The sequence below is a fragment of the Mus pahari genome, chromosome 14 (assembly GCF_900095145.1).
Source record: "Mus pahari chromosome 14, PAHARI_EIJ_v1.1, whole genome shotgun sequence".
NCBI lineage: Eukaryota > Metazoa > Chordata > Mammalia > Rodentia > Muridae > Mus > Mus pahari.
Genome location: NC_034603.1, coordinates 22,691,315 through 22,714,548, shown reverse-complemented (window position 1 = coordinate 22,714,548; position 23,234 = coordinate 22,691,315). Strand labels below are relative to the sequence as shown.

General features: G+C 41.9%; 1 protein-coding gene across 9 annotated transcripts in view; it reads right to left on the bottom strand.

Moving 5' to 3' along the window:
* Nucleotides 1-2,504: 2,504 nt before the first annotated feature.
* Rapgef6 (Rap guanine nucleotide exchange factor 6) overlaps nt 2,505-23,234 on the bottom strand; it is a 172,188-nt gene continuing 151,458 nt past the window's right edge. For 4 of the 9 annotated variants that reach the window (XM_029545917.1, XM_021212286.2, XM_029545918.1 and 1 more), the window contains 6 exons: nt 21,473-21,661; nt 17,927-18,061; nt 11,639-11,867; nt 9,885-10,387; nt 7,539-7,841; nt 4,700-5,652 (listed from right to left, as the gene is read on the bottom strand). In XM_029545917.1, coding sequence (XP_029401777.1) covers nt 5,627-5,652; nt 7,539-7,841; nt 9,885-10,387; nt 11,639-11,867; nt 17,927-18,061; nt 21,473-21,661 — 1,385 coding nt within the window. In that variant the 3' untranslated portion in view covers nt 4,700-5,626. Of the gene's footprint in view, nt 5,653-7,538; nt 7,842-9,884; nt 10,388-11,638; nt 11,868-14,045; nt 14,528-17,926; nt 18,062-21,472; nt 21,662-23,234 lie in introns of those variants that run through there. The other 5 variants (XM_021212287.2, XM_021212288.2, XM_021212289.2 and 2 more) reach the window with 4 other exon arrangements.

Below are 23,234 nucleotides of genomic sequence, written 5' to 3'. Positions count from 1 at the left end.
CTCAGCTGGCACTCTCCCGACAGGTTCCTTCACTCCACTCTTACCAGCTTCAACTATGGCTCTTCGGGTTTCCTATCATGGCTCTGGGGAGGTGCTTCCAGCATGTTACTGTGAAGACTTCATAATTATGGTCCTTTCTTGTCTTACCACATATTTTCAAAGAGCTGACATGCACCCATTTTGGGCATAATACCTAATTGATTTGTGATGCTAACTATTAATCTTAGTTTAATTATTATTATCCTGATTTAACTTGCTACTAATCAAAATTATTGAAATATTAATTTTGTCTAATATATCCATCTAAAAGCTATCAGCTCCCCTTTAAGTGTGCTGCTAAACTGATAGTGGTAAATGGGAGGCAGAGGCAGGTGGGTCTCTGAGTTTGAGGCCAGACCTGTCTATACAATGAACTCCATGATAGGATCACACAGTTGAGACCATTTCCAAAGTAAATCTTAAAAACTACATTTATGTGTGCATGCATATGCCACAGTACATGGATGTTAGGGGCAGCCTGTGGGACTCAGTTCTCCCCTTTCACTGTGGAGGTTCAAAGACTGAACTTAGATCATCAGGATAGATGGCAAATGTTCTTACTCCGCAAGCCTAATGGAAGCACCAAACCCTGATATTTGTTTAAAAAGATGAAGCAGATCCTGTTCTATGTGGCTTATGCTCCTGTTTCATCTCCCAGTAGCTGGGACTGCAAGTGTATGCCAAATGTAATGTGCCTGACTTTGCTAGTAGCTTCAGTAGCCAATACTCCATTGTGATATGTGGTCTGGGCTCATCTAGTATTTACTTTGCAGGTGTTGGAAGTGTTTCCCATAGAGCTGTTGGATGGACTGTGTCCTTTCCATTCCCACATCTTCACTCAGCTGGGGAAGGCTCAGTTTCCATCACATGCTGGGGCAGCTATAGGATTTAAACTAATGAGGTCACTATGGAGGCCTGCTGGGTAGGGAGAGATGTTTTCTTCAATAATGTCACCACTGGCAAGGTGCTCATGCTCCTGTAGGCAAGCCTACTCAAACTCAACAACAGAGAAGGAACCCAATGTGACCAGTGCCAACATTGCATAGACACCCTGGCCAGTGTAGTGAGGCAGAGAAGAGACTGGAAAAGAGCGCCATGAGGAAGTGAGGCTGTGAGCATGCAGCTAGATCCCCTGGAGCCCAGTGTTTGAACAAGGGAGACTCCATCCAACAGTATCCCAAAGGCCAAGCATCGGACATACTACACACTTACCTACATACCTTGAATGAGGAACAGGCTGGCTGGGCTGCTCCTGAGGCCACCGTTGGGACGGCTAGTTCCTCTCAGCTGTTATCTTCACAGGCTTCTAGGGATGAAGTTTTGTGGGTTCTCAAGGTGTGCTATGGACTACACCCATGAGCAGCAGGTACCCAAGTATGTAAATTACTATGTTTGTTACCACAACCTGCTAACAAATTACAAGGTGGGTAGGTGACAGCAAACATGGTTAGTTCTGAGTTCTAAAAGCTCAAACTCAAGGTGAAGGCAAAGACTTGTTTCCCAAAGAATGCAACATATAGGCTCCGTTTGAAACTGTCTGCCCATTCTTATCTTGAGCAAAAGGTTGGGAAAACCCTCTGTTGGGATGAGAATCTGGAGCCTACAGGTGTTAGTTTCCACATGAGAAAACCTACATATATAGAGGGGACTGGGAGATACTTTACTGCCAAGGTCTAGAGTGACCTGAATCCAGTATCACCCAAGGCTGGGTAGAGAGAGGCTGCACAGGCTCATTGGCTGACTAGGATCCTCACACAGTAGACGTCCTGCTTCCTCTATTCACTGTACTATGTGGGGTCCACTGTTCTGTCACAGCACATGTCTTACACTCCTTACAGGTTCCAGTCTACACTGTGGCTCTGACGACCTTGATCCGGAAAGCTCATTCTCTCCAATAACAAGGGACCATGCTTCTGAGACCATCCTTGAGATGATGCCCTAGTATGAATGGAGGCTGCCAAGTTCTTTAGGGCCCAACAGCATCTGTACCAACCGTGACAGTTTGCCCATGGATATTTGTTAGGAAGCAAGTTCAATGGGTTTTAAAGTCATTGTTACTTCATTTGCAACAAAGAACATCTTTTAAATTACAGCAGTTTCACAGATTATATGGCTGATAGTAATGTAAGACTCCTGATTTCTCTGGTGACTTGGGAGGCAACACAGGTCCCAAGTTGGCATTCTTATTAAGTTTAGTTAGGGTGGCCTAGGCTGGCTTCAAACTATCCATTGAGTGGAAGGTGAAATGCTGGTCCTCTTGCCTCCACCTCCCCAGTGCTGCAGTTGTAGCTATGTTGTAATATCCACTTTTATTTGGTTCTAGGAATCAAATCCAGGCTTCGTGCATGTTAAGGGAGGCGAGCAGTCTCCTGATGAGCCACCCTACATCCTGAACACTCCTTTGAAGTGACCTGGGTAACTGTTCCATGGGTTCTATATATTTGGAAAGGAAGCACACACAGTTAATGCATGTTCTTTATTGGTTCCGATGTATTAGGAGATGTGGTAATAAATGATACCCTTACATTTTCTTAACCAAAATATAACAAGTATTTACACTCAGTAAAAATACAAAGCATACAGAGGCACTGTCTTTCTAAAAGACATAAGTTTAAGAGGCATCAAAAACTAGGAGACAACATTGCTTGTGATAGGATGCCTTACAATCAATGAATTGTGCAGATAATTGTCACTTGATCATAGCAACTGTGCAATTTTGCTTTTGTTTTTAATAAACTCACATTTCAATTTTAAAACGTCTATCAAGTTCAACTGCATTCATTCTGTACAATAAAAATAAAGAGGCCCTTTAAACAACAAAAAAGCTAAAGATGACTGGGACTCAAGTTTGATTTGAAAATGTACCTGACTTGTCTCGGTGGACCCCACCTGTAGCATGTAACAGAATGCTGCAAGGACACACTCGGTGTCTTCTACAATGTTTCCATCCAAATAATCACTATTTTAAATGTTTAAGGAAACCTTTCTTCCTTTTTCTTTCTTAGAGATTATGGAGGTAATCAACATGCCACCCTCATGAATACTCTCTAAAGGATTTTTTTCCTCCCCAACGATCGATCATTTATAAAGACATCAATTAGAGGAAACGAAATCTGGTGATTCCAAGTAATCTTGTTGTAAGCAGTGGCTGGATTCACTAATCTCTTAATGGTTTACTATGAGATTTTGTTGAAATTTATCATTTGGCAGAACTCTGCACTAAAAGCCCCCTGCTTTGACAGTCTGGGCGGGTGCTGGGCACTAGTCTTTTTAGTAATGTTGCACACTTAGAACAAGGACAAATGGGGGCTTAGAACTGGAGCAAGCATGGGCTTTAAGGCTTCCCTTGCTCTAGTCACTTAAAGTAAAAACAAAGGCAGACATGATTTTTTCAGGGACTCATATACATCAAACTACAAAGCATTTGGTTTTTATTCTGATCAATGTGATCAGTTGGTCTGAACACTCACAGATAAAGCTTGATTAAAATCAAGGCAGCTACACAATGCAGGTTCAAAGCCACAGATCTTAACTCTCTGTGAAAGACATTTAATGTACACCTTTAAGGACCAAGGCAGGCAAGGGTCCATCTGTCTGAAGACCTGGTGGATAGACAGAAGCTGTGCAGACAGCACACTTTTCTGGAGCAATGGATAGAAAATGGTGACAATGAGTACTCAAACTTGGATTACAAAGGTGGATATAGCAAAAATATTTCTTTTGTTTTGGATATGAAAACAATCTGCAAGTAGGTGAATAAAAAGATTCACAATCAGAAAACAGCACAGTTCATAGGCCAGATCAGTGAAGCATGGCTGTAAAGCGGCAGCTGACACTCAAAGGCTCAGTAAGGCTGTGCCTCTCTGCACTGCTCGGCACCTGGGCTCAAGTCTAAGGCTTTTGGGTTAATGTCTCCCCAGGGGAATTCTTCAGCCATTATGCTTCCTAGAGACAGGCATTCTGTGGGAAGACACAATACTGTTACATTTGGAACTGTTCTGACTCTCAAGTGATTGGACAGAAAAATAGGAAGAGAGAGCAAGGGAAAAATACAAACTTGAAAAGGCGGTTGGTCACATGACTGCTCTGTAGCAAAGCTGTCATGGTCAGTGCACTTTCAATGGCTTTGGCTTTCTTTTTTAATTACAGAAGTTTATGAAATCTTATTTGCCTTTACATTAAAAAGCAAATCAAAACCTTTAAATATATATACAAAATGTTATACTTAATTTGTAAAAATGTGAAAAGTACACTTTCTTTAGTAAGCAGTCACTGATTTGAATTATATACTTAAGAGTGCCATGTCCAGGAGGTCACAAAGGATGTCCTTTCCAGGATGGAAGTTCTCTCCATTGTTCTAGCCTCTCTCTTACACGAGTCTACTATCTCTTGGTGACTGAGCTCTGTGGAGGGTTCAAGCTCAAGTTCAATGATTGCACATGTGGTTGTGTGCTGTAAAGCTACAGCACAAGCCAAGGGAAACTTCACCATTGCATCCATGATATATTTTTTTTCTTACAATTTTTTGTGTGTAGGGGTATTCTGACTGCATGAATGTCTATGGGCCACATACATGCAGTGCCTGTAGAGGTCAGACGAGGGTGTTGGAGCCCCTGGATGTGGAGTTACAGTCAGTTATAAGCCACCATGTGAGTGCTGGAATTAAACCTGGCCCTCTGCAAGAGTATCTTCACCATCTCTCCAGCTCCTACAATATTTCTTTTAAACTAGGGATTTCATGCTTGGGTTGTGAAATGGTGGCTTAGGGTTTCTATAGAAAGAAAGCTCTTGAGAAACCAAGCCAGTGGGTTTGTTGTATCTTCACAATTGGGTGCAACATGTTCACTTCAGAAACAAGTTCAATGTTAATCTTTCCTTCTTTGGAAATTAGAGTTCTCCCTTCCTACTTGCGCTTTGCTCTCCTTTCCGAAAGACTGCTGAGACCCCTGTGGCTGCTGTAGCCCACATCATGATGAGCTGGCCTCTTGCACTGCACCTGCACGGGTGTCTTGCTCCCACCTGAGTATCTGCTACAATGCTGCCACATCTCAGTACCTGTGTTGGGATGACATCTGCTGCTCAGACCACACACAGACAGCTTTACAGACTAAGACAACAGCTAACAAGAGCATTGGAATACAAACAAAACCACAATACTTGAAATAATAAGTTACTTTTCAAATACACAAGACTATCCTTGGTATTGGCAGACATTTTGAATGTGTCCTTTTAGCCCAAGCTATGGCTTGGAAATAATAATAATAATAATACCACTATCTTTAAAATGACTCTCGAAAAGAAAAACTTATAGTGATATACAGGGGGACAACTCTGAGCTTGAATGTGGTCCCAAGGCAGGAGTGATGTGCAAAGTATAGGCTGAGATCAGGTGCAACACCCAGATAAGGAAACTGCACCTGCAGGGACAGAACAAAAGGAAGCACGACTCAGAAGAGCTCATCCTCAGAGCCCAGTGTGGAACCCTCAGCATTAGTGGCAGCAGCAAGCTGAAGGCCTCGGCCTGCAGAACCACGAGCTCTTGTCCATGGTCCTGACTTCCAGTGCTCTCCAATGCGCCGTCCAAAGGCTAGACTGCTGACACCTGCTCGTTTTCTGAAAATAATGAAGACACAATTAGCCAGCACATCTATCTGCTAATGCTGGCCAAACAATAACAGACAGATTATCTGCTACATAAAAAGCTTTCTCTATCTAAACAAATCTTGGTAGATATCCCCATGAAGCCTCAGGGTTGACTGTAACACTGGGGGCTAATAGAAAACTGGAAACTTCAAATTTAAAAAATTCTTTCACACTTATTTGTGTGTGTGTGTGTGTGTGTGTGTGTGTGTGTGTGTGTGTGTACATAAATGCCACTGTGCATGTGTGAAGTGTCAGGACAATTTGCAGAATTGCTTCTCTTTTTCTGGGGATAAAATTCAGGTCATCAGGCTGGCAGGAAGTGCCTTTACCTCCTGAGCCATCTTGCTGGTCCCTGTAGTTTTATTTTCTTTGGTGTTTGTGCATGTATGAGTACATATGTGTGTATGGGTGTGTGTGTGTGAGTACATGTGTATAGGTGTTTGCATGCGTGTGTGACTATATGTGTGTATAGGTGTATGTGCATGTATGTGAGTATATATGGTGTATGGGTGTGTATGTGTGTGAGTACATGTGTGTGTGTGTTTGCACGCATATATGTGTATAGGTCTGTGTGCATATGTGAGTATATGTGTGTATAGATGTGTGTGTGTGCATGTGTATGGAGACTAGAGGTTGACATCTGATGTCTTAATGGATGGATCACTCTCTATTTTACTTATTCCCTATACCGACAGAATCGTCTGGTGTCCTGGAGCTGTTGATCTGAGTAGTCTACACAGCCAGCTTGCTCTGGGGATCCTGTCTCTACCTCCCTAGTGCTGGGATTTTGGCCAGTTTTCACATGGGACTCTGAATTCTGCTCTTTAGAGCCATCTTCCCAGATGTGATTTTTTTTTTTTTTTTTTTTTTTTTGGTTTTTTTGAGACAGGGTTTCTCTGTATAGCCCTGGCTGTCCTGGAACTCACTCTGTAGACCAGGCTGGCCCCCAGATGGTTTTAATGTATCATTTTACTACTATACTGTTTAGAAGGATAAAATATTTATTTTTAGTGTTTGACACTACCCTTTAAACTTTTACTACAGTTACAAAGTTCATTAAGAGTTTTGTTCCTCAGAGGAACTAAGCCAAGAGTGTCTTTTAGACAACTGTCTTTTGTAAAACTTTACTCAACAGACAAAGTATCTTCTCTCAGAATTCTCCAACTGGAAACTCCTACTGTTTCATTATCCAAGATAATGATACTTCATTTGAGCTGGCATCAGAGCAGTGGGCACACAGAGACAGCAGTCTGATTCTTTTTTTTTTTTTTTTTTTTTTTTTTTTTTGAGACAGGTTTTCTCTGTGTAGCCCTGGCTGTCCTAGAACTCACTTGGTAGACCAGGCTGGCCTCAAATTCAGAAATCCACCTGCCTCTGCCTCCCAAGTGCTGGGATTAAAGGCGTGCGCCACCACCGCCCGACTAGCAGTCTGATTCTTTGTGTGTGTCTGTGTGCACGCGTGTGTGTGTGTGTGTGTGTGTGTGTGTGTGTGTGTGTGTGTGTACAGTGTTTGTGTAGGGAGGTCAGGGAGTACTTTTTGTTGTTGGTTTCTCCTTGTGTGGGTTTGAGGGCCAGAACGAAGGGTGCCAGGTTTGCACAAGTGCTCTGGATGGGTTCAACAGAATAATAAATACATTTATTTTTTTAGTAGTGAGAGTGCTGGAGATTGACCCTGGGACTTCATTTGTGTCAGCCACTTTCTCACTGAGCTATATTCCTAGATCTTCAGTTTAAAAAAAAAAAAAAAAAAATTAAAGAGATTAAAAAACATTACAGATTATCACAGATATCAGAGAAAAGACCCTTCTATGCTTCACAATCCACTTAAGAGCCATTGAGACAGTTTGTCAACGTACCATCTGCTTCGCTATCTGCATCAGCCACATCTGCTAGTTTGGGATGGCTATGCCTTTGAGGCTGGGATCCAATCTTCGAGGGAACCCAGGCCGAAGTGTGGCTACTGGGAGGAGCTGGCGGCAGTCTAGACAGGCTGTTAAGCATCATCTTTGATCTCTGTACTGCCACACTATAGTCTGGAGGTTTTAGGTGCGGGTGGGGTCCTTCCTTTAGGTCCGCTAAAGAAATTCCCAGATATCCTGGAGGAGTGGGAGGTGGCTCCCTATACCTATCACCTTTCTTGGGTGAGGTGACACAGTACACTGGTGTGAAAAAATAAGCAGTGAAAATGTTAATGGAAAAACATAAACAAAGGAAAGAAAACCCCACACTGAACATCACAATGGCAAAAATATAACTTAAAAACAGACAAAATGAATAATACACTTAAATACGATGATAGTAAATTAAAAATGTTCTTACAAACACTATTAAGAAAACTCTACACATAGACAGCTACGTAAAGCCAGAGAACAGTGATAGGACAGCTCTCCCCAGGTACAGCCCTTGCACCCACAGCTCAATGAAGCCCTCAAGCCTGAAGCCAACCAGTCACAATCTCACTTCCTGTTGGCTCTGAGTCACAGCACTGGCACACGGGCCAGACTGTCTTCGGGTGCTCAGGGTGGACACATCCCAGTCCAGGCACACAACCAATGAGATGAACTAACTCTTTTTTTTTTTTTTTTTTTGGTTTTTCGACACAGGGTTTCTCTGTATAGCTCTGGCTGTCCTAGAACTCACTTTGTAGACCAGGCTGGCCTCGAACTCAGAAATCCGCCTGCCTCCGCCTCCCGAGTGCTGGGATTAAAGGCGTGAGCCACCACGCCCGGCTCGAACTAACTCTTTGTGGGATCTTATTTTTGTTTTGAGAAGGGTCTCTACACAGCTGTGGCTCATAGAGGTCTGCCTCTGACTCCTGGTGTTGAGATTAAAGGCTTATGCTGCCACCCTTGGCTAGGGTCTTACTTCTTCTTCTTCTTCTTCTTTTTTTTTTTTTTTGGTTTTTTGAGACAGGGTTTAGGGTCTTACTTCTAACTCTTGTTTTCTGATTAAAGTGTAGAAAACCACCAAAGTTTAGAAAATGTGACCTTAAGAATAATGATAACTTTTCTTTTTTTTGAGTGTATAATAAGCCCCTGGAAAGGGACTAAGCTTCATAAAGTATCAGAACAAGGAAGAAAGGAGTGAAGTCCGCTTAACTATCTGCTGATTACACAAAGAACATCTAAGACACTGCCAACACATGAGCAGAATGGACTTAAGGAGTATTAAATAATTCTCACATCTACATTGCATATCACACCATCACAACAAGAGTTTGTCCTTTGGGCTTCTAGTCTTCTACCAGTAAAACTCAAAAGTAATACAAGGTCAAGGTCAGAACAGGCCTCTGCTTTTATCTGAGGACAAGCAGACATGACTAAGTATGGTAGTGGAAAAGTTGTCAAGAGAAGAGAAAAATGAAGAAGGATTTACTCATATCACCAAGAAGTGAAAGATATTAAAATTAACACTCAGAGGGACCTATGATTATACATTCCTAGAATCCTTAAAAATCCTAAATAAATCCAAGATATTACAAGATTAGCACATTTGATGGTCATTTCATATAACAGGGAAGTAGGGATATTATGTGAAAGTACTTATGTAATTCAGGGAATAAACAATTTGATGACTAAATATACTGCAAAAGCTCACTAGACAGCAACCCTCACATCAGCTGACACCTGGTGATGTGCGCTGGGCTAGGTCCACAGAAATGCCTGGGGTTTCTTTCTGTCTCTGTGGTGCTGGGAGTGAGTGCAGGGACCACCCATGGAGCTAAGACCTACTATAACAGAGTTGGTTCAGTATCTTAGCAAGTCTCTCTGCCTGAAAAGTAAGAGGACCTGTTGTTTCTGTCACGTATACATAGCAACTGTGGATCCAACAACTTAGAGATCAATACAACAATTGATTCTTTCCCTGCACATACTCCTAATGGAACTTTAGAAAAGGCATCACTGAGGCTTTACCTGTGTGTCCATATGTCCCATGTGTATCTGACAGACAAGTGTGTTTTCTGTTAATATTAATGTCAATTCCCTTCTTGTTTTATAAAAACAAGGACATGCATGACAGAGAAAAAGCAAAACAAACAAAGCTCCGGAGAAGCCACAAATTTTGGAGCAATAAATTGTGGAAGGAAGAAAAAAAGTATAGAGTGAGAAAGAATAAGATCTGGTAAAGATAGCCCCGTATCTCTTTAGGGGGAGGGGGCAAATAATGCCTCAACATCAGTGATACAAAAACCCTGAACTTACCAATCAAGCCCTTGTCTGTACTGGAAGTGACAGTTTTATAAACAGGGTCAGTGGTATCCCTGGGCGCCAAGCCATCAGGTGCCTCTGCTGGTGCACTTTCCAACGCCCTCCGCTTAACTGTTCCGTAGTTCGGTTCACATGTGTCAGACAGTGAGCTGGAGGAGGCCCAACTCTTCCTCAGCTGGTTCGTCTCTAGGCTGCCTTTGCACTGGCCACAAGTTCTTGAGCAGCCTTTAGGACAGGCACAGGGCTCACAGTCAGTGGGATCAACTTCTGCAATAGGGTCATCTAAATGCATGTGTCTGTAAGAATTCAGGAAGTCCCAGCTTTTTTGATTTTGAAGGCTTTGGAAGTTGTCATGGGAGCTGCTGGAACAGGAAGTCCAACTACCCCGACCACTGTCAGCTGCTTCCAGCACAACATGCTCATGAGACATCTCTTCGCTGCTCAGAGAAGATGAGACAGCAACACCCTTGATAAGACATGGCTTTGACAGCATCCACCTGAAAGTAGGGACAAACAGATGAGCAATGAGTAATCTGGTGGTGTAATGGAGACTCCCATGGACATGCCCCCAGGACACACCTGAATCCTTAGCTAGGCAATGTTTCCTCTAAGAAATCCTGACTGACTTTAAATAAAAGTACAAGGTGAATTTTTTATTTTTTTTTCAAGACAGGGCTTCTCTGTATAGCCCTGTCTGTTGGCTGTCCTGGAACTCACTTTGTAGACCAGGCTGGCCTTGAACTCAGAAATCCGCCTGCCTCTGCCTCCCAAGTACTGGGATTAAAGGTGTGTGCCGTAAACTGGGCATGGTGGCGCATGCCTTTAATCCCAGAAGATTTCTGAGTTTGAGGCTAGCCTGGTCTACAGAGTGAGTTCCAGGACAGCCAGGGCTACCTAGAGAAACTTTGTCTTGAAACCCCCCCCTCAAAAAAAAAAAAAAAAAAAAAAAAAAAAAGAGGCATGTGCCTCCATGCCCAGCTTTTGTGTTTTTTTGTTTTTGTTTTTGTTTTTGTTTTTTTTTTGGTTTAAGATGAAATTTGAAATTGACATTTGACATCCTTTTTTTGAAGGAGGGACAGACTCAATTGTGCTTTTCTTGAATGTCATTTTTTTTTTCTAAAGAACACAACATAGACTCAATGTCAAAAGGCTAAACATAGGAATTCAGACCAAGGCCTGGTCCTACTCTCCTAGCTCTTCCTTTGTGCTGGACATCATGCTAGCCTGGAGGTCTGCTGTACAGACAGACATGCTGGCCTGGAAGTCTGCTGTGTGGTGCAACCTTTCTCCAGGAGCCACACCTCTAGTAACAACAGTAGGCACACAGTATTCTTAGTGAGTGATGAGATACATGGCAGAAAGTAACCTGAATAAAGAGAGTTCAGGAACATAAAAAAAGGGTAATATCTACCAGGTGGCAGGTGCAGCACATTCCTTTAATCCCAGCAGTCAAGAGGCAGAGGTGGAGGCAGGTGGATCTCTGTGAGTTTGAGGACAGCCAGGGTACAGAGAGAAACTCTGTCTCAAGAAACAAAAACCAAAACAAAACAATAAAAAAAGGGAACTTGTATAGATCTCTCAAGTAGCATGCATTTCCACACTCAATATGTACAAAGGCCATACATGTAGCCTCATACTCTTATACAGTATGCCATATGCCTAAGCTACTGGGGGAGGGTGCAAGTCAGGCTCTCAATGCTGCATACTGGTTCTGTTTTTGAGACAAGAGCACAGACATGGATGTTTACCCGTGAGCAAGCTGACAGTGGTCTGAGATCCCCGAAGGGTGGTCTGTCTTGTCCAATGCCCCCGTGGGCTCAGGAAGTGCCAGGCTGTGGGAGGAACAGCGTTCATCCTGCCCAGCTGCAGACATGGAGTCAACAGAACCATTGCTCACAATGCTGGACCGAGAGGAGATTTCACTGTGGCTGGAGTCAGACAAGTTGTCACATTTACTTGATGGTGTGAGTGTATAACCTGAATGAGAGGAGAACACCCATCAGACTTCAAAAAAGGGGACAAACAGGGGCAGCCGTGTGAAACCAAGAAAAAAAATAAAGGAAAACAAACAAACAAACAAACAAACCCAAAGTAGGAGGGAATGCCAGGATGCATGCCTGAGGAGGTAAGGCTGGCAATCTCTCCATTCCTTTCCCCATATAGCCAATTCACCCACCACTTACAACCACATCCACAGAACTCCACATTGCAGAAAAACGTCAAAATCTAGTATTACTGTCCCAGACTCAAATACTTTCTCAAATTTTCAGTAAAACAAGAGCAATAAATACATTATAAACATTAACAAGTACACATACTTCAGTTTTCAACCTCATTTTAACTCTGTATCCCCTTCTTGGACATGAAATATTTCATGGCCCACCCTATGGAAGCAACAGGCAGGCTCAATGAACTGTACTTGGAAATCTTCAAAGTGCATTCACTTACCTCAGATAGTCTACTTACTCTACCCAAGTCTTTTCCCAAACATAAGACCACTATTTCAATCAATTATTTGTGGTGAGTCTGAGATACAATTCAGGTATTCTTGCACAGGTTGGGCAAAGGCTCTACCAGTGAGAGCTCCAGCAGATTTTGTGTGCACGCAAATTGCTGGTGTATGTCTATGTTCATGTGGGTATGCATGTAAGTCAGAGGTTGATGTAAGATGTTTTCCTTGATTGTTCTCTACCTTATTTTTCTTTTAAGACACTGAATCTGTAACTCATCAGCTGGCTAGCCAGAAGGCCCAGATGATTCTCTGGCTCCCTGACCCATGCTAGGGTTATATAATGCACAATGGATTTGTAATTAGATGCAGGGGATAGGGATTCAGGTACCCACATTTAAAGGTCTTCCTAGCCCTGTTTCAGTTTCTTTAAGCAAACTGTTTTAGATTTGGACATAATTAATTTTGTTAAGAATTAAATAGCTGAGCATAATGCATGCCTACAGAAACCTTTCTGTTTTGGAGGGATAAAAGGGTAGGGATAGAGTAAGGTGAAGGGTCCAAAACCACATCTACAGGATGATGGCTAAATGTGCAAAGTGGTCTATAGCAAGAAATCATACTTGGGTTTCAAAAGTAAGAGAAAATGCTGTAGCAGTTCCACAAAGGGCTGGTTCTTAAGAAACAGCAATGCCTCTGGTTCACAGGGCAGAGTGAGGGGTGACAGGCCACCTGACTTTTGGATCTATTCTCAAAACATCACTAAAGAAGAAATGAAGGCTCCTGAATGTTCCTGATCCTTAGTAACACAAAGAAGAAGACAGCAAGCTAAGTGCTAGGGTCTCCTTAGGCCTTCAGGATTTTGGCATGTGTGACTAAATTCACTGAAGGAAAAATGGCTGTGAAGCATCATTTTTGAGAGATGCCACTAGTCATTTTACAGAAAAATCAAGATCCAGAAATGTGTGATTTACCCTTGGGCTTATGGGCCAACAGCCCAGTAAGACAGACAAGCCAGTGTTTCTGACTTTTACCACATGGCCTTGTGTTTGGGCTCACTGTCAGTGTCATCAGTGCTATGAAATGATTATTCAGTTTTTAAGAAGACCAAGACAATAAATATGTCAAATGAAAAAAAAAAAAATCAAACCAGTTAACCACCTACTTCCAAAGAGAGTCGCTGCCTTTTCACTGTACTGACTTGGTCCTTATGTTTGTTATACCAGAATTTCTCAAAGGAAACTGATACTAAGAGTTGCCTGGAACATTTATTAAATTACACACACATCTGGCACCCATTCATATTTATGAGATCTGGGTGGGACATGGTAATTTTACTTAAAAGTTTCTAGATGATTCTGAACCTGCTGGGGTAACGGCCCCAGAGTTGAGGTAGTAAGATGGCAAAGAGCTTCTTAAGAAGCTTTTCTAGTCATTTCACTCAGTCTCAGCTGCTATCATAAGAAAATACAGCAAAGTACAGAAAACAATGGATAAAATTTACTAACTCAACATAGTGGTCAGAGAACATATGTACAAGTGAGGCACAGCAAATCAGTATTTCTTAGAGGATCTACAGTATGCATAAAATGCTTAATAGTACTTACTACATCGTCTGCCCAATGTCTGACAGATGGCTGAGTTCAAGCTACATTTACATGAATAACTTAAAACAAGTTTAACACTAATATTAGATAAGAAACTTTTCAGAGAGTCTTTCTCCTTTTAGTCTTGAACCGCGTACAGAAGCAGCTGAGCGCGGTACTGTGGCTTTGGCTACTTGAGTCGTAGATGGCATTCCCTCTCTCATCTGTGATGTTGCTTCCAACATCCTTCACTTTCTCACAGCTGTCTGTAGCTTGATTGTGATGTGCATCCTCTTTTTGGTTGTTGACTAGTCTCTCCCTTGAAAGCGTTCTCTCCCTAAATCTTCTAAACGGGGATGTCATCCTTCTCCTGGTAGTGTCCTCACACCTTGTCCTGTCTCTATTCTCCTCAGTGGCCTTCTTGGTCCTGTCTGTTCTTTTGGCTGTGCTCCCAGTAATCTGAAGGATTTTCTTTTGCAAGTAAACCCCACCTATTCCGGGGCAGCTCTGGCCACTGATCTTGGTGCTGGGCTCACGGGGAAGGGATGAGGAAGACCCTGAGAGACGCAACAGGATGCTGTGATCAGATAGGATACTGCCAACTGGAGGGAGAGATGCAAAAACCCTGACATGGTCAATTAATTCTTTTCAACTAGTCACAATTAGCTTGGTTTACATAACATTTCACTATTTTAAAATTTTATCATCTTGACAATATCTAAAGAACTGAACTATAGTAACAGTTTTTTAAAAAAATAAATCAAGAAACTCTGGAGCTATAGCTATTGTACATCATAAATACCTCTGTTACTACAGACAAGAGGATGGACATTACCTTGCTCAGAACCTGCTGACAAAAAATGAGGAAAACAATCGATACTGGTAAAAATTATAAAGACAAATATTACAACATCATCTGGTGATCTGAACCATTCCTTAAAAGAAATAATGCTTTAGAATTTTCAGGAGATTTTAAGTAAAAAAAGCTCAGTAAAAACCAAACAGGACATATACAGGACCTAAGGACACCTTTATATAGCACTGTTTCTGGTGTACATGGGGTTCCAAGACAAAGGAATGTTCAGGTTGTCTGGCTTACCTTGCACCACCCATGCTAGTGTGCGAGCGGGACCCCAGTGGAGGTTAGAAGACAGGGTCAGGAAGCAGGAGTGGGTGTGTTAGGGAGCCGGGCCAGGCGGGGGGGGGGGGGAGGTTTTGGGGACTTTCAGAGAGGAAACTAGGAAAGGGGACAGCATTTGAAATGTAAATGAAGAAAATATCTAATAAAAATAAAGGAAGACAAGCTAAGTGGTGCTCTCCGTGTGTGTCTCTGTGTGTGTGTGTGTGTGTGTGTGTATGTGTGTGTGTGTGTGTGCGCGCGCGTGCGCAGGTGCCCCAGTGGAGGTCAGAAGACAAGCTAAGTGGTGCTCTCCCTAAGGAGCAGCTCACTGACTGGCCCAAGTGATCTGCCTCTCTCCTCCCCAGTCCCAGGATTATTGATGTGCTACCATGCCTGAGATTTTACATGGTGCTAGGGGTGAGCCTAGGTATTCATACTTGCACAGTAGATGCTTTATTGACTGAGCTGGCTCCCGTCTCTTGGCTTCTAAGTTCTTGTTTAAATTCTTCTTATGAAAATATGAAATAGGTTTACCTTATTGGTGATAAGAAAAAAACTAATTCCAAAGTTTTTTGTTTTTTTTCTTCTAGACAGGGTTTCTTTGTATAGCCCTGGCTGTCCTGGAACTCATTCTGTAGACCAGGCTGGCCTCAAACTCAGAAATCCACCTGCCTCTGCCTCCCGAGTGCTGGGATTAAAGTTGTGCGCCACCACGCCTGGCAATTCCAAAGTTTAATAGGAATTGAGAACAGATGAATAATGGACTTGTAACTACAAAAATTTGGTTCACTCACAGGCCACTGGCATGCACCTGTTTATGGAATAGAGGTACTGAGGTGCAGTTGGGTTTTTCTTTTCTTTTTGGAAGGGTCTTACTATGCAGTTCTAAGGATGTCCTAGAATGTATGCCAGGTCCTCCTGCCTCAGCTGGCTGAGTGCATTACAGGGATGTACCACTCACTCTGCCTGGCTGTCTTGATGGAGTCTTGAAATATTTAAGAATAATTTCTGAAACTTTTTTTTGAAGAGATTCTTGAAGCTTCTAAGAATACCTATGTCAGGCCCACACTTATAAACATCATGGTCAATAGTCAGCCACACACTGAAAGACAACAGAGAAAAGGGAATTTATACCAGTATAAGAATAGCTTTTTGGACTGGTGTGGTCATTGTATAACTTTAATCCCAGCACTTGGGAGGCAGAGGTAGGTGGATCTCAATCCCAGCCTGGCCTACATAGCAGGCTCCAGAAAAGAAAAAAGAGAGTGAATTTTTCTTGGGATATTTTTATCCATTATATTTTTTCCCAAGACACAGTAAGCACAAACCACAGTCAGATCTAGCAGTTTCTTCCTTACACAAGTGTCTGCACAGTTTCCAAACTCAGGCCCTGCACGTTTGATGACCTGCTGCTTCTAGAGACCTGATGAAGGTATTCTGGATAATCAGCTCATATAGACAAAGAGAAGACATACGAAGACATACACTGTGTCTTATAAAGTATAATGAGGTGCAGTATAATCAGAAACTGCTATATGTATACCTACTATACATATTACTTCTATGTCCTATTTGATTTTCACGAACCATTCCTTATTAAAATCTCAGCTACCTGAGGGCAGAAAGGAGTAAGTGAGCTATGCCACCCTGGGGTAACAGCAGGAAAAGGGATATTTGAAGGTACTTACCTAACACATAGAAATAACATTTCTGTTAAACTGTATACACTCTAAGTTAAAGGGTTTGTGTGGACCTTATGAACAAGTCCTGACAGAGTGTCAGTCTCAGTGTTAATATGACTGTGCTGCAGCTGGCACACTCCTGAGGAGTGTTTAGCTCTTGGGAAGGGAATGAGTGGGGGGAAGCTCCAACAGACAGGACTGCCAAACTTAATCTCCCCCCTGGCCAGGCAAGGTCCTCTACTGTGACTATATAAAGTGTTTTTCTTTTACACTCATGCAAAAGGCAGGATTAGGATGGCCCATCTCCATTACAGGTGCAGAGTGTGGAAGGCAGAGTAGAGACGCATGCTCTTAGCATGCCTGACATGTGCTCAGCGTCATGTGGCACCTCAATAAGTCACTTTAGTCATGAAAATCTTCAGTCTGACTCATGAAAACACATTTAAAGAACCAGGAGTTATATCTTTTCTTTTCTGGTTTTGTATAAATGTAAAAGCCCCAAGACACAGATTATTTTAAATCCCCATAAGCAAGAAAAACAGAAGAAACTAGAAGGAGAAACCTAAATATATATTTTTTTCTCTTTCTTTTTGTTTTTCAAGACAGGGTTTCTCTGTGTAGCCCTGGCTGTCTTGGAACTCACAGAGCTCTACCCAACTCTGCTGCCTGAGTGTAGGGTTATGTCACCATGGGCAGCTAGCATTTATTTCTTTTCCTACATTTTATACTTGAACAAAAACAAAACAAAAAACACTTTTTTGGGAGCTGGGTTTCAGGCCTTGAACTTTTTATGTAGTAAATAACAACCCTGACCCCCCTCCCCTCTTTCTAAGTGCTGTTGTGCACCGTCACACCCAGTGTAAATACAATTTCTTGTAGAATTTTATTTGCAAATTCTCCACAGAGATGTTCAATTATATGAAACTGGAAGGATGATATTGAGCACTGGCACAGAGCAAAACAACTGTGATTTATGCTCTCATTTCTACCCATGCTTGCTCTCTTTAAAACAGCTAAGGATCATGACTTGAATACTGGAGTCCTAGTAACACCTGAAAAATGTTTGAACAATTCAGTGTGAAATATTAATTCAAAACTAGTCCTTAGCATTTTCATCTTTCTGGCTTATAGACTGAAAGCAAGCTGGGCTGAAGTGTTATCTGGTCTGAGAAGAGTCAGTGGGAAACATTCCTTCTTACCTTTGCGTGGGGAGTTCTGAGGAGATGCAGGAGGGCTAGAGTGCAGAGAGGATGCTACAGAAATAGCGTCTTCTGTGTGTTTCTTAACACTCACTTCTTCAGTTGGTCCTAAACCTTTCTGAGGTAAACTTGTACCTAAAAAATGAATAAACAAACAAGCAAATCAGCAACATTTTACAATAAAAATGGATCTAGTTTTCTAAATCATTAGTAAGTAAAGACAGTGGCTGGTATAGTCAATCAAGACATTTAAGTGCAGTTTGGGACTTAAGTGTCTGGAAAACATCATACACGCCCCATCTCTATGTAGCTTGTTCAGCCTCAGCTGGCCAGCACAGCCCAGAATAATAAGGCAATTTGCTTTGTAGTATGGTGTCTTAACCCTCACAATTATGTGGGGTGCAGGTACTGTCACCATCTAAGTTGCATCTCTGCTATGGGTGCACATGAGGCTGCAGGGCTGCCAGGCCAGCCCTTTTCAAGAGTACAAAGTTCCTATTACAGAACAAAAGCAACAGACAGGAAAATGATATGGCGCTCCTAAAAACACTCTCGGGAAGTTCTACCCTACACTAACTAGGTCTTGAGCATGTGCGGTTCAGAACTAGCTCCAGCCCACTCACTTATTACTCAGTCTCTAAGACGTCACTGAGCTCCAGACTACTCTCCATGGAGCAAGGACAACTGTGGTGAGGAGCTGGTGCAGTCACTGCACTCTTCTGAAAAGGCTCACACTGGCTGGGCTCTCTTGCATCGGGATGTGCTCGACTCCTCCCCACAACCACCTCATGTTCAAATGTCTCCACCGCCCACCTTCTCCCCCTCCTCTTTCTCCTTCTGTCACTCTCTTAACAGATATATAATTAAGCTCGTCTCAAATTTGTAGCCTGGGTTAACACTGAACGTGCAATCCCTCTGTTTCAGTCTCCCAAGTGCTATAATTAGAGAAGTGTACACCATGTAAGATTTCAAATCTTTTTAGTGGTTTCCCAGTGACAAATTTTGTTTGTCACCTCTATAATCTAGACATATTTATGACTATTTCTCATATCCTTGGGAGGCTGTTTAGTCTGGTAGTTAAAAAAGCAGTACTTTAGAGCCAACCAGCCTAGGATCACCTGCCAGACTGGTTATGTCCTGGCACTGTGCACATTACTAAAAATCCATGTAGAATGAGGCTGTCTCATTCTATCATCTCACCTCATAGGCTATCATGAAGACCAAGTAAATATATAAAGTTAATAAAGATGGACTGCGTCTGAAACTCAGTATTAAATGTGAGCTTCGAATGCTTATGTGTGCATGTGTGTATGCATGCTGCTGGGAGTTGGGTGAGCTTTGAGTACACTAGTCAAGCACTTAACTACCAAGTCGAATCCCTAACCCTGACTTTCAGATACTTTCTCTCTTTCTTTCTTTCTTTCTTTCTTTCTTTCTTTCTTTCTTTCTTTCTTTCTTTCTTTCTTTCTTTCTTTAATGGAAACTAGAAGCCACCTGCTCCAATGGACCCTCAGTCCATTACTTTTTTAATTTTATTTTATTTATTTATTTTTTTAAATTTTTCGAGACAGGGTTTCTCTGTATAGCCCTGGTTGTCCTGGAACTCACTTTGTAGACCAGGCTGGCCTTGAACTCAGAAATCCGCCTGTCTCTGCCTCCCGAGTGCTGGGATTAAAGGCGTGCACCACCACGCCCGGCTCAGTTACTTTCTCTTAACCTGCATGCAGTCTGTAGTAAACCAAAGTCATCTGTAGCTCTTTACACATTATCCCTGGCTTTGTTAAAGGCTTCTCTTGTTTTCTTCTTTTAATGTACTGTGCTAGCACACATATAATAAAGAAGTAATCTGCGTCTATAATGACACTAGATTGAAACCCTGGTCATTTTTTAATTCAGTTCTGTATTCTCACATCAAATCAAATTAAAATCACATACTTCTACTAAGCATGTACTATGTAAAATACACGGAACATGTTAATAATACCAGGAAACGAAGGTACTCTAGCTTCACATATAAAAATGGAAATCGAGATACTGTTAAAACATCAAATAAAGATAATTCCAATGATGTCTATATGGCTCAAGGGGGAAAACAGAACTATAGATTATATTTATGTTATTTTATATTTAAAAACTTTTTAGATTTATTATTTTATGTGTATGAATGTTTTTGCCTGCATGTATGTGTGCCACATGTGTGCCTGGTGCCCACAGAGGTCAGAGAGGCATTTGATCCCCTGGAGTCACAGATGGTTATGAGTTATTATACAGAACCAAACTTAGATCCCACTGCAAGAGCAACAAGTGCTATTAACTGCTGTGCCATTTCTCTATCCCTGTTACTGAAACAAAACAAAAACCCCAAAACCAACCACAAAGATTTATTTTATTATGTGTCTGGGTGACTGCAAGAGAAAAAGATGCCCAAGGAGGCCAAAGACATTTAATTATCTGGGACTCAAGTTACAGGCGGTTGTGAGCCACCTGATGTGGGTGCTGGGAATCTAACCTGGGTTCTCATCGAAGCAGTATTCCTTAATCACTGAGCAATATCTCTACCCTTCTACATTTATTTCTAATTAAAAAACTTCCGCGGAGTCTATGGGGCTGACCCTAGCTGAGACTCCTAACATCAGGGGATATGGAGACTGAAGTGGCCACCTCCTGTAGTTAGGTGGGACTTCCAGGGAAGGGAGAGGGACATCAATCTACCCACAAAACCTTCAACCTTGAATTTGTCCTGCCTATAAGATATGCATGGATGAAGACTGAGCAGGGCTGGGTATGGTGGTGCACGCCTTTAATCCCAGCACTTGGGAGGCAGAGGCAGGCAGATTTCTGAGTTTGAGGCCAGCCTGGTCTACAGAGTGAGCTCCAGGACAGCCAGGGCTATACAGAGATACCCTGTCTGGAAAAAACAAAACAAAACAAACAAACAAACAAACAAACAAACAGTTTGTAAAACTCAGTTTTTACCGCATGTGTGCCTATATACCACATGTGTGCAGTGGTTATAGAGGCCAGGAGAGGATGTTGGATCCCCTGGAACTAGAGTTACAGATGGTTGTGAGCTATCATGTGGACGCAGGCAATCAAACCCAGGCATTCTGGAAGAGCAGTCAGTGCTCTTAACCACTGGGCTATTGCTCTAGTCCTGTATTCTTGTGTATCTTACATGTTCTTTTCTCCTAATGAGGTTTTCTGGAGGGGGCCTTAATGAAAAAGGCAGTGTATATGTGTTTTTCATAATAAACCATTTGATTCTCACAGCTTTTGGAGGCTTGTATTTGAGATACAGCTTTGAATGCAGAATGGACTTAAGCTTGATGTGTTACCTAAGATTTGATGTAGATATTCAGTGTACAGCTGTGTAAGATTTCTGTTGATGAACATATTCTAATAGTATAGAAATCCCACTACTAGTATTTAAAACATGCTGTCATCAAATATGTTGAAGCAAAGTCAAACCTTTTTGACTCATGATGCACATAGCTAATTACCTTTGGAAATTCAGAGTAAAGTGACTTTAGGGTTACGAGCACTCACTCAGCACATGGTCTTTGGCTTGTCCTTTCTTCCGGATGGGGTGCAAGTTAACTGCTGGCACCTGAAGCACCTGGCTCACTCTGTGTGGCTGATGCACGTGGACTTTAGCTGTTTGGCCACCTGACCTCAATGGCACAGGAGACATCTCAGATGATTTGGCTGACCTTTTTTCAGTTAAGTTCTTTGTCACTACAAGGAAAGAGAGAACAGTCAAGCAACTGAAAAATTTTAAGGCAAGACTATTAGCAATGACAAGTAGTTGCTTAAAAACTATACATTTTTATACAAAAAATTATCAAAGACCTATTTTCATAAAAGAAATTTAAACTCTGAAACTGCTGAGGAATAAACTGTTCTTGAATCCATTATCATTATCTGTTTCCTGACGCCAAGTTCACACTCTCACATCTATATAACTGAAATTCTCTCACTGGACCAACTCAGGTGTGCCGCCAGTCATTCTCTAGATGACAGTAGAGTGAGCACTAACATGGAAATGTAACCTACCCCCTTCCTTCTCTCTATGTCCCATAGACCTCATAACTCCCTGTACTCTGAAGAGAAAGGCTCTAGCAAGGCCTGTGAAGCCATGACTATCGGCCTGCCTCCACTCTTCCATGCTAGAGGCTTGAGGTGTCTATCAGTCAGCCTCTGCTGTCTGGTGTCAGTGCAAGCATACCCCACTAATTTTCTTCAGTAGAAGTATCTAATGTACTTTTTTTTTTTTTTTTAATACTAGCTTAATCCTCACTCTTTTTTTGAAAGAGGTCTTAATTATGTAGCTCAGTCTGGCCATGAACATATATATCCTGTCTTCAGTCTCTCAAATACTGTTTATCACTGAAGAACACCTGTGAGGGCTAAAGTTATGTTTTAAATATTAATTACTATGCTTAAGAGATCTATAAAACAAAACTGCCTCTAACCTGTAAACCCCACTTGTCCAAGGACAGATAACTTCCTAAAATACTGGATGCTGTTCATGTAAGCTAACAAACCTACATTTTCACTTCTGTAAACAAGGTTGTTTCCACAAACTGCACACAAAGTGTTTTATCACAGAGAGGTAGGAGGTGCCTTGGCATAAAGTACATTAGGATGTATGCTTATCCCCAAAGCACATACTGTGGGTTTTGCCTTTATAAGGACCTCATTAACATAATTTGAAGCCATTTTCTGGAAATCCAGGGTGTGGGCCAATGTCCATTGCCCCGGTCAGTACTTAATGAAACTTGCTTCAAATTTGGCTCAGAAATTTTGATAGTGCTTGTATTTTTGTCTGGTGGGATTAACAAACCACTATGTTTGACTCTTGCTAATATACGATACATTGGATGACTCTCTTTACCCAGTATTTTAAACTCACTGTGAAACCAGTAGTTGTTTCTCTGTTCTACTCAGCTGGCAAACCATCATATTACTATGGAGATACCAACACATTTATCAAGTTTTAGGTTACCACACAAAGAATACCATTCCTTCTGTCAACAGAAAACATAATTTCATTGTGCTTCTTATCATTTAATTTACCATTTAATACAATTTTCGTTCTTTCTTTTCCTTTTTTTCCTTTCCCTTTCCCTCTCTTTCGTTTGTTTGTTCGGTTTTTTTTTTTTTTTTGAGAGACCAGGCTGGCCTCGAACTCAGTAATCCGCCTGCCTCCGCCTCCCAAGTGCTGGGAATAAAGGCATGTGCCACCACCACCCAGCAGGATTTTCTTTCAACTTTACATCCTGTAATTCACAATTTTTTTTTTTTTTTT